Genomic DNA, 17,732 nt, shown 5'->3' with positions numbered 1-17,732 from the left:
TTTTTGTTGCAAGTGCTGAAGTGTGCTAGACGCGATTTCCTCAGTTATCGCGCTTCAACTCGACCCCGCGCCTCTCGCACGCGCTGGCGGTTGTTATGACGATGTCAAATCTGCTCTAGAGCTACAAAATGGCGGGTGTTGTAACGTGAGAGTGTGCGACTTTTACTTGTTGTTGTTTGTTTATGGTGACCATGACGTCAGAAGTGTGTTTAACTGACTTGATGACTGAAACGGGCGAGTAGTTCAGGATCAAATGTCAAAGAGCGACTTTTGACAGTGAATCTGCATTCGACTGTAGTCTTTTTTTCGGTGCTCCGTTTTTCTGGAGTTTATTTAAGGCAAATGATGGTGAAATGTAGGCATTCGGTGGATCAAACTCTCGTGAATTGTATTTTCAGGGGGTTGAAAACTTTGTAGAGGGAGTCGTCGAACAGCCATATGTGTGCCAGATCAGCTCCAGTGCGGAGGGAGTGGAGGGGGCGTGTCCCGGACAGGGGCGGGGCGTGGGAAGTTAAAAGGGCGTGATTGACAGATGTCTATCCAGTTACATACTTTGTTCTCTAGCAGCAATAAACAAAAAAGTAAATACATATTAAAACATACAGATATAAAATATTATGTACAATATACATTTAAAATAGATACTATATTATTGAGGCAAAATCATGCATGAAGATCACATTTACTTTGCTATTGAAATCATAAAATTGACCATATAGTACATATTACGCCACATTATGTTTAGTCAGATTTATGTTCCATCCAGTTATAACAAAAGACTCATTATGACATCAAAAGTTGATGCTCTGTGACATTTTGCATGTAAATTTGTTAGCATATTTGAAAGTAAGCTATGAATATAGCATGCTTGTTCAGTTAAATTGTTGAAGATATGTATTTTTTAAAAGTTGTATTAAGTGTTGTGATTTCCCACCCTTTTGGTTTTATTTTTATGGAATGATTTTAATAATATGAGTTGTTCCTTTCAGGCTGTTTAACACAATGGCTTCCTCACTAATTCTGACAGTAACTTCATATGCGCACTGGCACACGCTGTCATCACAAGACAGGGCACGCAAGGGCCGCCTGTTACCTCTAATTTGAGGAAAAACGAGAGTACTGTTAAACAAGTTTAGCCAGCTCGAAACCGCAAAGGATTTATGTGCGTCCGACAGGGAAAGAGAATGCGGTTAGTTTTACATGCAGTCTCAAAAAAAAAAAAAAAAAAAAAAACCCTGCTGGAATTTAAGTGAGACAAAATGTTTGACACTTTTTAGCTAAAATGTTGTTGTTGAGAAATAATAAAATATTCTAAATGCATGTTAGGCTATGTTCTAAATCTGTATTCAAATAACTATTTAGTTAAGCCAGCAGAATTTGCTTAATAAAAGAATGTTTTGATGAAAATTTGTGTCCTTATTATAAGGCACTATTGCATTTTTATAATAACATATTAACAATGCAAGAGACTACAGGTGAATAGGGTACATTTTTTAACTAATAGATATTACAATACTGTCCTTTGTTGATGAATCACAGTATATTAAGACAATTGTTTTGTATTACAAGTTTTTTTAAATGTTTAAGTATGCAAATAATGTAATATCTAAATAAATTTTAAGTGTGTACTATACTAGAGCTGCGCGACTCTGGATAAATTAAGAATCTTAATTTTTTTGTTTCAAACAGATCACACGATTCTCCCACGATTCTGAATAGACAACTAAACAAAATAACATGTGATTTACTAGAGGTTATGACAAAATGTTAATTGCTGCAGTCTATTTAAAAATGTTTAATCAATTTGAATTAATTGTATTTAAAAAAAAATCTGTTTCAATGAATGATTCAGTGACTCACTCGAATACTTGTTTGAGTTTAACTCCACTTTTAGACATACACTTGTGAATTTCCCTGAGCACTTCCCCTCGGGGGGAATCCCCACTGCCATTTTGAAGTGCTTTCAACTTCGTCAAGTGGACAAGGGAAGTTTATTTGGGCAGACCCTCATCCCCTCGATTTTGACTGAGGGAGTGAGTCTACACAATATGTACACTTCAGGCAGATCCATAGACCACAATGCAACGTGATTGTAATGTCACAGCAGGTCGTGCTTAATTTACCCCCACAACTCTAATGTACGATATTGAAGTTATTTTAACATTTAACCACATAATACTTGTAGCTACCTTAAGATGACTGTTACAGTTTATTGTATTGTAATCATTTTCATTTGTGTAATTTCTTTATATTTTCTCCAACAGCCCAAGCATACAGGCCTATAGAATGATGCATAAAACAAATTCATAAGGGAAACAATTGTAAATAATAAATCAGCTCCATTGCGGATTGCAGTGATCAAGGGCTTAGCGCGTTCCATATAAACACATCGCAAGGGTTCCGCCAGTATTGGGCACTCAAGCAACGTAAGCAATGACGTGCATCTGAGTCAACAAGACGGAGGGATGTTAGCAAAGGAAGGGCATAAATAAAATTGGACATAAACGGAGCCCTGGAGGAATGAGCATTTTGAACAAATCTCTTGAATGATTGATTCAATGACAAATACACTTTTTAACAGTCATTTGTCTCCACCTACTGGTGTAACGATGTAATTGATACAATCTTTATTTGAAGCATCAAGTTACTTTCAAAAGGTGATTTGCTCTATTTTGATCGCTACCGTAGACGTCAGTGTTTATATCCAAACTATAAACTTTTATCCCAGTACTTCTGTGATCATTTAAATGTTTGCAACAGACAACCATACTGTGATGTTCAAAAGACTGTTTGTGAAGCTGTTTCATACCTATACATGACATCGGCTCTCTCTGGATCAGCGGCATTTAGGAATGTTTGAATCGAGATTGCAATCTTTTAATGATTAATCGTGCAGCTCTACATTATACTACGCACACTATTAGTATGCTCTAATTTGCATATATTTCCAGAACAGAAATTGAACACTTATTAAAACCAGGTTCAAAATTTTGTTGACCTGTCAACAGCCAATTTAGGAATATATAAAGAAATGGTATATGAAGGATCCCCTGTATAAAAACCTTCAGAATATAGATTGGTGTATGTAAGTGCTGCTGAAGTGCAGGAGAAAAAAAATCATGTGGAGAAAACGGCCTTTAAAATTATGTATTGTAATTGAATGTACAGACGCAAATAGATAAAGTGTAATAAAACAAACACTTAAATGTGTATTTTGCTTGTTTTCTTTCCACTAGTTTGAAAGAAGACATGTTATGGAAGCAAAATGGCCCATAATCTCAAAATTTACCAGTGCATGATGAAAAAAACAATAGTTTTGACTGAATTCTTCTTCCATAAGGACACAAATGTAATTTAAGTGTAATTGTGAAATAGCCTCCAGGGCAATACTGTCTATCATTAAAACAAGAAGTCCAAATCTGTTTGCTTTTAACTTCCTGCATGGCTTAATCTGTCTTTTTCATTTCTATTTGCAGAGGGATTTGGCTGTTGTCGTCATGGCAACTTCAGGCTACACTGCTGAGGAGCTTCAACCCTCCCAGTCACAAGGGGGCAACGTCACGACAGCCTCATCGACCCAGCAAAAAGCCACTTCTACCACCACGTCTCAGTTCCTGTCCTGACATGCAGAGCTCGCCGGGGTCTGCTTCAGCACAGACGGGCTCTATCATAAGAGTGCAGGCCACGCCCTCGGTCGCTCAAAAGAAAGTCCTGGCCACACCCCCTCAGGGAGCCGTGACCGCAGCGCAGTATGTTGCAGGAGAGATACAAAGCCCTGCCTCCCAGTCAGGAAACGGCCAAAGCGCCCAGCAGTACATTGTGGTAACCGTTACCGGTGAGCACACGCACTTCACTAGATGTAGACTTAACTTCCCATGTCACACTTAGTTGCGACTGAACCTGCAGACCAGACCATTATGGCGCCGCTAGTTTATATGCATTGCGTGTACGAAAGCGTGTGTAATGCGATCTAGCAGACACCTGACACTCTCTAGGTCTCTCCCTGAATAGAAAGACCTCGAAATACACACGGCTGCTGTTGCGTGTTTATCTCCACACATGTTTCCTTGTGCTTGTGCTTTTTATTTAACACGCACAGACGCACACACACACGTTTTTCTGATGACTGAACATTGTAACGCTCTAATTGGCAGCCGTTATGACAGCACTGCCTACTCAGCAGCCTGGAGAAGTGTGTGTGGATGGACTTCCTATCGCTGTAGCTTTAATTAACACAAAGTTTATATGGATAAGAAGGACGGTACTGTGAGACCTGATAGACTAAAGATAGTGGCCACAAAAACCTCAAATAAATAAGTGAATGTGAAGATAAAAGTGACAGTAAAGACATTTATAATGTTACAAAACATTAAGGATATAGGGATAGTTCATCCAAAAATGAAAATTATCCCATGATTTACTCTCCCTCAAGCCATTCTAGGTGTATATGACTTTCTTCTTTCAGATGAACACAATCAAATATATATTTAAAAATATTCTGGCTCTTCCAAGCTTTATAATGGTAGTGAATGGGGGGCGTGATCTTTAAAGCCCAAAAAGTGCATCCATCCATCATAAAAGTAATCCATATGCCTTAATAAAGGCATTCTGAAGTGAAGCAATGGTTTTTTGTAAGAAAAATGTCCATATTTAAAACTTTATAACCTGTGATGCAATGTATGACTGTAGGATGTAGGAGTATTGTAAGCTTAGACGCCTCTCACAGTTCAAACATATAGGGCTGAGAAACAAACTCTAAAAATTCTCATTTTAGACTTCTAATTCGTTCGTCATTGCGTCATGCGTCGGGTCAGGGGTTATTCTCCTGCCGCAAATCAATGCGTACAGCCATAAATATGGATATTTTTCTTACAAAACCCATCGCTTTGCTTTAGAAGGCCTTTATTAACCCCCTGGAGCTGTGTGGATTACTTTTATGATGGATCGATGCATTTTTTTGGGCTTCAAAATCGTTCACTACCATTATAAATCGTGAAGAGTCAGTCAGGATATTTTTTAAATATATCTCATATTGTGTTCATCTGAAAGAACATAGTCATATACACCTAGGATGGCTTGAGGGTGAGTAAATCATGGGATAATTTTCATTTTTGTGTAAACAAACCCTTTAAGCAGCAAATCAGCATATTCGAATGATTTCTGAAGGATCATGTGACACTGAAGACTGGAGTAATGAGGCTGAAAATTCAGCTTTGATTGTATATTTTACAGTATATTCAATTAGTAGACAGTTATTTTTAGTTGTAATTATATTTCACAATATAGAAGAGAGAAGAGACTCTTAAAAAACATTAAAAAATCTTAATTATTCCAAACTTTTGAATGGTAGTGTATAATCAGTGATAATTTAATCAAAATATTAAATTAATAGAAAATAATATTGACTATATTTTTATATCGAAAATAAAAACCAATATATATATATATACTGTATTTATTGATAATTTATGTTATATATTATTAAAATCTCAACATAAAACTTTAACATAAATTACATGTCTATATAAAAAATTCATGCTGACTAAAATAGTTTCTATATAAAATATATAGAAAAAAAAAGTAAGTATGTAATTTTAATTATATAGCAGATGGACATTTGTATTAATCGATATGAAAAAAGAGAACAGCAAAACACCTGTAGAAAGGCTGTAGTTGAAAGCTGAACACGTGAAGGATGGTGATATCAGAGAATAATTTAATTGAGTAGAGAGATAAACTGAAGGATGCAGGAAAATACAGAATGAAAATCAAAATAAAAGTAAACGGTGCATATTCTCATCCTTTCTTTAGCTTGATTTCTCCTCTCTCAATCTCTCTCTCTATCTGATACCCATGTTTACCTGAACTAGAGCTTTCTTGCTCCATCTGTGGAGATTAATTGTTCAAGGCCGGCCGTATGAGCGTGATATAAAGAGAAATGGCTGGATGTGTCCTGAGTGTTCAGATCATGTTCTACAGTAGCTGTCTGTACAGCCTGGATGTGCTGTATCGTAAGTACGAGGGCTTGTTTTGGCATTTAGATATTTCTGTATTGACTTGATTTTTATTTCCTTCTGTAGGTTTTGTACTGAGTGAAACGCGTCTCTTCCCCTTGACACAGTCATCATTTCCTCCTTTTTGAGCGCGGTTTTGTCACGTGTTTCCTTCTCATTTAGTGTTTTTGTCTCTTTATCTTTTTTTTCAGTGTGTCTTCCTCTCATTGTGTGTCTCTCTTGCACACACACACACACACACATATGTGCGTCTCTTTGTAGTAAGATGTGGTGGATGTTATATTCATTACTGTAAAGTAGCCATATTCTACAGTTTTGCTGAATTTTGTTTTGTTTTTTTTTAAACCCAGAATGTTCCTCTAAACTAAACAGGTTGTTTTGGCTGCTGTACCTTTAAGATTTTGATCTTGTGTAAATTACCTCTTATGACTGGTAACATCATATAAAAACAATGAAATGAGTAACAATGCTGTAGATAAGTTGCTGAATATGAATATGAATATGTAAATATGGGTGGTCATATGTTAATGAGCTCATCATTCAGGTGACAAAATCATGATGATTTCAGTCACTTTTGCAGTTTTGCGTCAAATGTTTTTTTCCCCATTTGTAATTTCCATTTGAGTTTTTAAAGTTACAGTATGTTTTCATACAATTAATCTCAAAACATCAAGAACAATCTTGTTTCAATGATATGATCTTTTTAATATGCGAATGAGTTTCTGCCTGAAAAGCATATTATACAGTATTTTATTGTTTATATGGCTTGTTTCTGTGTTTATATAGAGGGCTCTCTTCACTCAAATGACTCTGAATCTAGCTCTCCTCCGGCAGGACAGACAGGTGTACCCACACAGGTAGTGCAGCAGGTGCAGACAGCACAGGTAATGCATGTACATTTGTGTATATATGGGTTATATACATCAAAGCCATAATAATCAGATAAGTCCATAAACTGTGGTGGTCTGTGTCCAGCAGAGGTCAGTTGTTCAGGCCACAACCAAGAGTCAAAGTGGACAACTGGGGGTCAGTAATCTACACATCACACCTGAGGTACAAACACACAAACTTCATAACTTCATAAAAACATGAGGTCTAGTTTAATGTATTTAAGTACAAATTTAGGTTTGACTTCATACACTGTGTTCCAAATTATTATGCAAGTGACATAGCAGGATTACAGTTAACATGACGGCACATGCTAGTCGATGAGTTGAATCAACTCCACAGCAGCTACATAAATTTATCCACTATCCATTCAGAAACGTCCAGATTCATTCTAAAAGTTGTAACTTCTTCCTGAGTCTCTCCATCAGTGTCCAACTCCGGTTTGAACAATGTAAGGCTGAACACCGTTACTGACAATCCTCATTTTGGCTGCGTGAGATTCTCCAGCTTTGTTGTTGTTGAGCAGCCGAAGCGCAAGCTGTTAAAGCTCCGCCCTCTTCTGGAAAGGGGGCCGGGAGCAGCAGCTCATTTACATTTAAAGGGACACACACAAAAACGGCGTGTTTTTGCTCACACCCAAATAGGGGCAAATTTGACAAGCTATAATAAATGATCTGTGGGGTATTTTGAGCTGAAACTTCACAGACACATTCTGGGGACACCAGAAAAAGGGGCATTATAGGTCCTCTTTAAATAGTTTTATTCACTGACGAATGCCGTACTACAATGGATGGTCCAGATGGATGGATTTCTGGATGGTTGGTGAGTGGGTGATGATTTGGGCTGGAATATTGGGAAGTGAGATGGAAGGTCCCTTTAGGGTCTCTGAGGGTGTCAAAATGAGTTTATAACTGACCGTTTTCTGCTATGGTATAAAAAGAAGGATAGTGCCTTCTGAAATAAATGACTTTCATTCTGGACAACGCACTATCCCATGCTGCAAAAAACACCTCGGCACTAAACCTGTTTGAAAATGTATTTCTAAACCCACTGTAAATGTTTCTCTTTGTGAGCTGTGGTTAGGAGTGGCTGAATCTGACCTAGTTCTCTTGTGTAAATCACTCACAAATCTTATGATAGTTTGATAATCTCTATTCAGTTTTCTCAAAATATTAGTTGTTTTTATGCGTTTTGCAAGACATTGCACCATTTTATGCTTTTCATCTTCAGAAAGATCTTTCTTCCTCCCCATATTGCATGAGAACTATGACTTGCTTAATAATGTGGAACAACCCCCTTAAGGCCTAAGTAGACCTGAAAAACTATTGAACAAACCTGTCTGAGATTGATACCAGTTATCTAAAAAGATATGAGGAATAAAGTAAACAAACACTTTATTTGAAAAACTAAAATCTGAATGTTTATTGTACTGAAATCCTATTTATATGTCACTTGCATAATAATTTGGAAGACATTGTATAGACATGTTTTGTGATGTTCGCCCTCATATCTGACTCAATTAAACCAAACCTGAGGGAAAGATGGGTAAAAATAAAAGGGTCCAGCTATAGGAGACAAACAGACGGGCGCATCTACAGGCAGACAAGAGCCATTTAAATGTCTGATGTGAAATGATGTTTGTTTGTTTGTGTGTAGGTACAGCATGTGTACTCAGGCCAGTTTGTGGAGGGAGACACCAACTACAACAATACTGCAATGTGAGCATAAACACACACAGGCATTTATTTAGCTTCTCTTGACTCCTGAAAACATTTACCTTGCTCTGTATTTCTCTTTCTCTCTCCCTCTTCAGTCGTTCCAGTAGTTACCCTTTCACAGACTCCTCCCTCTACCCTCAAGCCACGCCCTCTGTCACTTACTATGAGACCTCGCCCACCACCGGCTCGCAGGTCACGTCCCCTGCCACCACTCAGGCTGTGTCTGTGACATCCGATACGGGCACAGGGGTGGTCTCCATGTTCTCAGACGGCAATTCGGGGATCACCGTGGTGGCTGGTGGGTCCTCGTCGGGAGTGGGCGGGGCAGGAGGCGTGGTCACCAGCGGAGGGGCGGGGAGTTACGTGATTCAGGGAGGGTACATGCTCGGCGGAGGGAACCAGAATTTCTCACACAACACACGCGCTTCGCCTGCAACTGTGAGTATGTTTGTTTTCATCGGTACGGCATGAATGTTTCTACCAGACTTTTGCTGACAAAATTTATCGCACATGCTAGTCGATGAGTTGAATCAACTCCACAGCAACTACATAAATTTATCCACTATCCATTCAGGAACATCCAGATGCACTCTAAAAGTTGTAACTTCTTCCTGAGTCTCTCCATCAGTGTCCGACTCCGGTTTGAACAATGTAAGGCTGAAAACCATTACTGACAATCCTCATTTTGGCTGCGTGAGATTCTCCAGCTTTGTTGTTGTTGAGCAACCGAAGCATGAGCTGTTAAAGCTCCGCCCTCTTCTGGAAAGGGGGCCGGGAGCAGCAGCTCATTTGCATTTAATGGGACACACACAAAAACGGCGTGTTTTTGCTCACACCCAAATAGGGGCAAATTTGACAAGCTATAATAAATGATCTGTGGGGTATTTTGAGCTGAAACTTCACAGACACATTCTAGGGACACCAGAGACTTTTATTACATCTTGTGAAAAGGGGCATTATAGGTCCTCTTTAAAGGCCCATCTTGTCAGCGGTGAATTCACCCTTTAACATCTACTGTCTTCTGTCTTCAGGTGCAGTGGCTGATGGATAACTACGAGACAGCTGAAGGTGTAAGTCTTCCTCGCTGTACTCTCTACTGTCATTACCTCCTGCACTGCCAGCAGACCAAGCTGGAACCCGTGAATGCCGCCTCCTTTGGCAAACTCATCCGCTCTGTGTTCATGGGCCTCAGGACAAGACGCCTCGGCACCAGGTACAATCACACGGTCCAGACCAGGTGTGGCGCAATAAATCTTCAAGCCACGACAAGCAACGTGCAACATTTTGCTTTATTTTTCTATTCATTGTACCGGATTGCTCCGCCCACAGTCAAATCTCATTGGTCCAGACGTTTTTTTTTATTTAGAAACAAGACTATAAACAAATCTATGATGGAAAATATTTACCAAAAACATCTTCAGCTAGTTGCCAAGTTAACATTTCTCATTTTTGTTTAACTTGAAGTACTAAAATAACTAAAACTATAAATAAAAACTATATAGAAATTTAAAAAAGCCAAAATGCACAATAAAATTAATACAGCTTTAACTAAAATTAAAGTGAAAACAAAAAATATATCTAATTCAAAATATTAAAGGGTTAGTTCACCCAAAAATTTAATTTCTGTCATTAATTACTCACCCTTATGTCCTTCCTCATGTCAAATCTTCATTCATCTTCTGAACAAAAATTAAGATATTTTTGATAAAATCCAAGAGATTTCTGTCCCTCCATTGACAGTCTACGCAACTACCACTATCAAGCCCCAGAAAGGCAGTAAAGACATCATTAAAGTAATCCATATGACTCCAGTGGTTTTACCTTCATTTTATAAAGCGACACGAGTGCTTTGTTTGTGCAAAAAAAAAAACACGTTTTACCATTTTATTTACAAAATATTAATCTCCAAAACACATTCACGAGAGCACCATGACACATGCGTGTTGTGTTGACCCGAGAGCTGACTGTCAATGGAGGGACAGAAAGCTCTCAGATTTCATCAAAAAGGACTTAATTTGTATTCCGAATGAAATGAACGAAAGTCTTACGGGTTTGAAACTACATGAGGGTAAGTAATTAATGACAGAATTTTCGTTTTTGGGTGAACTATCCCTTTAACAAAAACTGTAATGGTATATCAATGATACTAAAATAACACTGGCTAGAACAGGCTAATATTAAAGCGTGTGTGTTTGTGTGTGTGTGTGTGTGTGTGTGTGTGTTTTAGAGGGAACTCTAAGTACCATTACTATGGCCTTCGAATCAAGAGCAACTCCCCCCTGCACAGACTGGTAGAGGACCAGCAACACCTGGCCATGAGACAACAGCCGTACTCACAGAAACAGAGGTCTGTGTGTGTGTGTGTGTGTGTGTTTGTGTTTACAGTTTGTGTTAATGATTTGCTGTTGTTAGTTTGATTGACACCCTTCATCTCTTGGTAAAGATTAAAGCCTGTGCAGAAGGTGGAGGGACTGACCAATGGAATGGGCCTGGGGGTGGGGCATCAACAAGGTGGGGGACTATCCGACATCAGCGCCCAGGTTCACCAGTATCAGCAGTTTTTGGGTAAGATAGTCTGTCTTTCTCTATACAGGATATTGTAAAATGGAAATGTATTCGTAATCGTATTCTCAGGATATGACATCAGCTGTTTGAATGTGTGTGTGTGTCAGATGCGTCTCGCAGTCTGCCGGAGTTCCCTGTGATCGAGGATGAGGGTAAATCTCTGCCGGACGGACTCCTTCCTCAACACGTACTCACATATCAGCTGGTCTACAGAGAGCACTGCGAGGTGTGTGTGTGTGCTCAGGATGTCAGATGTGTGTTTATTGTAGTGTTCTGGTGTATAATGTGTGTGTCTGTTTGTAGGCGATTCTGGACGTGATGGTAAACCTGCAGTTCCCTCTTGTGGAGACGCTGTGGAAGAGCTTCTGGAGGTTCAGTGAAGGACAAACCAGTGACACGGACACACTTGACCTGTGAGAGCTGCTCACACACACACATATATTGACTTCTCATACCATCACAGGTGTTGTGATGTTGTCTTGTGTCTCACTGACGTCTCTCTGTCTGTACAGTAACGATGAATCAGAGAAGCGTTTGCCCAAGTCAGTTCTGGTTCTGTTGTGTAAATATGAGCCCGTCCTCAACTGGACCCGCGAATGCGACAACTTGCTGTACCAAAGCCTAGTGGAGATCCTCATCCCTGATGTCCTGAGACCCATCCCCAGTGAGTTACGCAACTCTACACAAACTCTATATAAACTTCATCCCACTGTTACAAACTCTACACAATGCTATGCACACTATATATAATCACCATCCTCTGAGAGATACACAACCCTACACAATGCTATACAAACTCTATATCAACTCTAGTCCCAATGAGTTACACAATTCTACACAATGCCAAACAAACATCCACAGTAAGTCACACAACACTACACAATGTATATAAACTCCTTCGCAGTTATTTATAACTCTTCAAAACATATACAAAAGTAATGAATTATACAATTCTACATAACTCTATGCAAACTTAATATAAACAACATTCCCAGTGAGTTACTAAACTCTATACAAGCTATATATAACTATCATCCACCATGAGTTACACAACTCTACACAAACTATAAACACCATTCCAATTAGTTACAAAACTCTACATAACTCTATACAAACTAAAAATAATCACAATCCTACACAATGTAATACAAACTCTATATCAACTCTAGTCCCAATGAATTACAAAACTCTACAAACTCTAAACAAACTTTATATAAATCAACTTGCTGTATCAAAGCCTAGGGAGATCCTCATTCCTGATGTCCTGAGACCCATCCCTAGTGAGTTACACAACTCTACACAAATTCTATATAAACTCCATCCCACTGAGTTACAAAACTACACAATGCTGTGCACACTATTTATAATCACCATCCTCTGTGAGATACTCAAACTCTACTCAACACTATACAAACTATATATCAACTTTAGTCCCAATGACAGTGGCGTGCGGTCCATATAAGCTGCGAATGCTCTGCATACCCAAGCCATTCGTGGACTTGGCAACTAATATTAACATTATAAATTTCTATTAAATCCCTTGTTTGAGGTGTACCATAAAGCCTACATGATTGGAAATGTGTATGTAACTGTCTTTAATTTATTTATTTGCCAAATGATGGTAATTTTCTTTAAATCTGCCAGTTACGGAGACTTCCGGGTAAGCTGATCTACAGCAGCTTTTGCGCCTTCGCTGTTTTGTTATGGAGCGTCACCATTGTCCCGCGTTCTCATTGGTTTGCTGGTCTATGGGAGTTTTCATGGCAGGATAAGCTGTGAGCAGACCGCTTGCTCAAGAGGAAAAATGAGCTGCTGGCAGATCTCGATCATCGAAAATCACATTGTATTTGATACAAAACTAACTAGACTTAACCAAATGGGGGGAAAAATCATAACTAAAACTATTTTCATAGTATTTATTTTCTCCATAGGGATTTTTTTATGAAAACTTGTCAACTTATTTAGACAGTCCTACTGTCACTATGCTATCAGAGGATGTTAAAAAATGTCACTTGCTTGACTCTATATAACCATACAAAACTCTAAAAATAGAATTCTTCACAAATTTCCATGCTATTCAACAGAACTCAGTACAGCTCAACATTCTCAACACTTCCTTATGATTAAAGTCATTTCATTGCAGCAAATGACTATGAAAGTAAATAAAAATTGTACTTTGGATGCAGAATTTGAGATGTCTCATTATCTTTATTTTGATTCTCTCTCTCTGTTCCTGTAGGTGCCTTAACTCAAGCCATCCGTAACTTTGCTAAGAGTCTGGAGAACTGGCTCACAAATGCCATGATCAGCATCCCAGAGGAGATGGTCCGCATCAAGGTCTGATACGCACACAGGTTTCCTCTGACTGGCCTCTGTCCTCAGTGTGGTCATGCTAACGCTGTGTGTTGTTTTGTATAGGTGGTGTGTGCGGGAGCATTCGCTCAGACTCTGCGGCGCTACACATCTCTCAATCATCTGGCTCAGGCGGCCCGCGCTGTCCTGCAGAACACGGCTCAGATCACACAGATGCTCAGTGACCTCAACCGCGTCGACTTCACCAATGTACAGGTAACACAGCTCGCTCTGTTCCTGTCACATCCTCAGATCTCCCTGCAGTTCTAAATCTGTATATATGTGTGTGTGTGTGTGTGTTTAGGAGCAGGCCTCATGGGTGTGTGGTTGTGAAGATGGCATGGTCCAGCGGCTGGAGCAGGACTTTAAAATCACCCTGCAGCAGCAGAACTCTCTGGAGCAGTGGGCCGCGTGGCTGGATGGGGTGGTCTCACAGGTCCTGAAGCCGTACACCGACAGCCAGACCTTACCCAAAGCGGCCAAACTCTTCCTGCTCAAATGGAGCTTCTATAGGTGAGAGTACTGCTTACTGCCCAGTGTACACAGAGTTCAGTTTTGTGTATTGAATCTCTGGCCCTGTTTCTACCTTGTATTAAGATGTATTTTGGTCAATCGAATCACAAGTGAACGAGGGAGACACATTCCCGTTTACACCTGGTGTTTTAATCTGTCTGTTTTGTTAATCTGTCTGTCCACTTTCAACCACTTCTGTCCTGATTTCTTCGAGGAGAGGGTCTATGGGTATGGGTTTTTTCGGATCTTTCGATCTAATGGACAAAATAAGCTCACAAAATTTAATTATGAATGCGCACAGAGATGACGAAAAACATATGGAGTGCATCAGCTTTCATTTCTGCTCTGACAGCTGCAAGACCGGCCGAACACAGTGAGTGTGTGTTAGAAATCAGGAATGGAGAGAGAACATTGTGCTTGGTACATTTTTCCTATTCAAACCAAACTTGGGTCTTCAGCCGACAAAAGGGGCTTTCACACCGGAGGAACATTTTCATAGTTCCTAGAACTACTGGCGAAAGTACCCAGATTTAGCCGTGGAACTAGGAGCGATTTTAGTTCTAGGAACTCCTTTTGGCGGAACTAAATTAGCTCCTACTTCAGAGTAGGGTCTAAACCAGCACAATAGGAACTACCTGTGACGTAAGTGTTGATTGGCCGAACGCACGTGAAACACCAGTACTCGCCGTTTAAAAAAAAAAGCTGTGTAAACACAGTTTATAGCCTATATATTTAATCCTCAAACTAACTCTACGAACATGGAAAACAATGATAGATAGACCTCTCGAGTTAAGGAGAAAATCCAACGCAACTTTGAGGGGACCAAGAGAAACATGATTAAGTATTTCTGCTCAGCTAGTGACATTGGACATCAACCACATGGCAAACGATAATGCTTTTTCATATACTGTCTTCTTTCTTTGTATAACAGTTCTATCTAATAACATATTAGACAGGCTGTTAAACAGATCGTAAACTGATGAAGACGTCAAAATAAAAGTCACAACATCAAGCGCAGCTTACGTCACATCAGAGTCCCTACTGGCGGTGCGACGCAACCAGGAAAACGGCCCTAGGGGAGCAATTAGTTCTCGGGGAACCATCCTGGTGACTAGTTCCTAGAAGTTTCTAGAATTACCCAGTGCGAAAGCCCCTATTGTTTAAATCCTGTCTGGCTAGCGTGTGTCCCATAATGTTTATGCGTTAGGTCAGTAGGCGGTATTTTGTGCTGTTCGAACACGTGTTTTCCACTACCTCTGGAAGTGGTCGAAAGTGGATCACATTGCTCAAAACGTTTTAGACCCCGTTTACAGCTGTATTTACTTGTGATCCAATCAACCAAAATGCATCTTAATACCAGGTGGAAACAGGGCCACAGATTAAATGAGTCAAAAAGCTGATGGCAGCCCCGTACTGTGTGCTTTTAGGGGTTTTAGTGTCTGTCTTTAGTTGTTATATTGTAATAATCTAACTGAGTGTGTGTGTGTGTGTTTTGTAGTTCAATGGTGATCAGAGATCTGACCCTGCGCAGCGCAGCCAGTTTCGGCTCGTTTCATCTGATCAGACTGCTGTATGACGAGTACATGTACTACCTGATCGAGCACAGAGTCGCACAGGCTAAAGGAGAGACGCCTATCGCTGTTATGGGAGAGGTACGCATTCACACACACTTGCATACTGTCAAATAAACAGTCATACAGTGATTTTACTTCATGTTTGTTGTTTCAGTTTGCCTGTCTGAACAGAAGTCAGAGGTCAATGGATCCTGATAAAGGTACATGCTAATTCAAAACTATAAAAATGCCTGACACCAATCCATATTTTATATGCAACCACATACCACTGCTCTAGCAACCACCCAGAACATTCTCTCATCAGTAAATGTCATGTATCTGGTATCTGAATGTGTGTAGATGAGGAAGAGGACGATGAGACAGATGAGACCGATGAGGATCAGGACATGCCTGTTCCGGACAACTCTGTGGTTCTGGGGGACGAGTCACTGGAGCCGCCCACAAAACTGGCCAGAACAGAGCTGTTCAACAACACCACTCAAAACTAACACACACATTCACACTTACACTGTCAGTCTGTGGATAAAATGACTGTATGTGCTGAAGTCACTGCTTTCAGAGTCAGGTTCAGATCTAAACACACTCTTCAGTTTTGCTGAGTTGTTAGAGGAAGTTCAGGTCATTTACTGTAAGAAACACAGCGAGAAATTGATCAGTTGAGTTTCCTAAGGTGCAGAAGACCTCAGAGCTGCTATATGAGCTGATGAAGAACGGTAACATTCACATGCCTTAATTAAGCACACACACACACACACACACATTTTCATTGCCTTCATTTTCTCAATCAAAGCTGCCATGTGTCTTTACTCTTAAAGGAACAGCTCACCCAAAAATTAAAGTGTTCACCCTCACGTCGTTCTAAAGACTGTCTTTGTGTGTTCCGCAGAAGAAAAAAGTCATACGGGTTTGGAACGATATGAGGATGAGTGTAAAAATGATGACAGAAGTGTAATTTTTGGCAAACTGTTCCTTTAAGAGTGCTGTTCTGATAAAGTCCATCTGCTCCATGCTGCCATAGAAATCATCCTTTGCCAAAGCCAATCATACCTTACCTAGACCTGTTCCTCATTAATATTCATGAGTGTAGTCATGTAAGGTGTCACTGAAGATTTTGCATTTCACAGCTGTAACGCCACATGTCCTCCCATGCTTTCGACTTTTTTTTCTCTCTCTCTTTTTTTTAATATTAATGAAAATATATACAATTGTTGTGCTTTAATCAGATGTCTAATTTTGATGCTTTGTGATTCGATCAGACTGATGCTAATGGATCTAATGTGCCTTCAGAGGATTATTCAATCTAGAGATCCATAAATGTATAAATAAATGTCAAAAACAATCATGAGGATGCTTTAATTTTCTCAGTCTGGCATCTGATCAGGCCTCGTTCATAAAATATGAGCAGAATCAATTCAGTGTAAAACCGTTTTCACGTAATTATCATGTTCAATTCAATGCAAAAATGTACATAAAGAATGATTTCCACAGATTCATTCAGCTCAAGTTTCATGAATGAGGTTCAATGTATGTTTAATCATTGACCACTACAATGAATTAAAAGAGTCATGTGTTCATAATGAGATTCATTTCATCTGTCAGTGTTCTTCATAATCATTCATTCTACATCCACACAAGTGAGCCGAGCACAAATGATTCGTTTTTAACAAACACACTGAACACATTTATTAGTAAAGAGTACCGAGATGTTTAGTGATTGGACGCTTCAGTCATACATATTCTGTATCTAATTAACGCCCGTTCACACCAAGAACGATAACTATAACGATAATTAGCATCCACACCAACGGACGATATTGTTCTGTTTATTTTAACCGCGCGCTGCAGTTTTGTCGTCTGCCGCTTTAAATGCTCAACCTCTCTAAAGCAGGATGGATTCTGATTGGCTGCCAGTTTTATCGTTAATCATCTGTAAAAAGCCAGAGCCTCTGTTTCAGCCAGAGCCGTTGAAATATTTAACGGCTCTGTTTTCAGTGATAAACACTTTGGTTTTGCCAGCCAATCAGCAGCTAGAGTGTTCTGCCAAACGTCTCCAAAGGTTACAGAGATCTAATGATCGAAATGATTCTGCAGCAGTTTTAATTGCACAA

General features: G+C 39.5%; 1 protein-coding gene across 1 annotated transcript; it reads left to right on the top strand.

The window, feature by feature from the left end:
* The first annotated feature begins 3,479 nt into the window (after window positions 1-3,479).
* rfx1b (regulatory factor X, 1b (influences HLA class II expression)) lies at window positions 3,480-17,206 on the top strand. Its single transcript, XM_051899172.1, is given in 18 exon segments — window positions 3,480-3,620; window positions 3,622-3,835; window positions 6,801-6,898; window positions 6,990-7,067; window positions 8,559-8,620; window positions 8,716-9,058; window positions 9,652-9,833; window positions 10,848-10,967; window positions 11,064-11,185; window positions 11,293-11,411; window positions 11,489-11,598; window positions 11,698-11,849; window positions 13,425-13,522; window positions 13,604-13,753; window positions 13,842-14,050; window positions 15,549-15,702; window positions 15,779-15,824; window positions 15,964-17,206. Coding segments are annotated over 18 exon segments (2,529 nt in total). The 5' UTR covers window positions 3,480-3,497; the 3' UTR covers window positions 16,113-17,206.
* Window positions 17,207-17,732: the final 526 nt, after the last annotated feature.

This window comes from Ctenopharyngodon idella, chromosome 1, assembly GCF_019924925.1.
Source record: "Ctenopharyngodon idella isolate HZGC_01 chromosome 1, HZGC01, whole genome shotgun sequence".
NCBI lineage: Eukaryota > Metazoa > Chordata > Actinopteri > Cypriniformes > Xenocyprididae > Ctenopharyngodon > Ctenopharyngodon idella.
The sequence above is the reverse complement of the archived record's forward strand: the minus strand, read 5'-3'. Positions and strand labels throughout refer to the sequence as shown.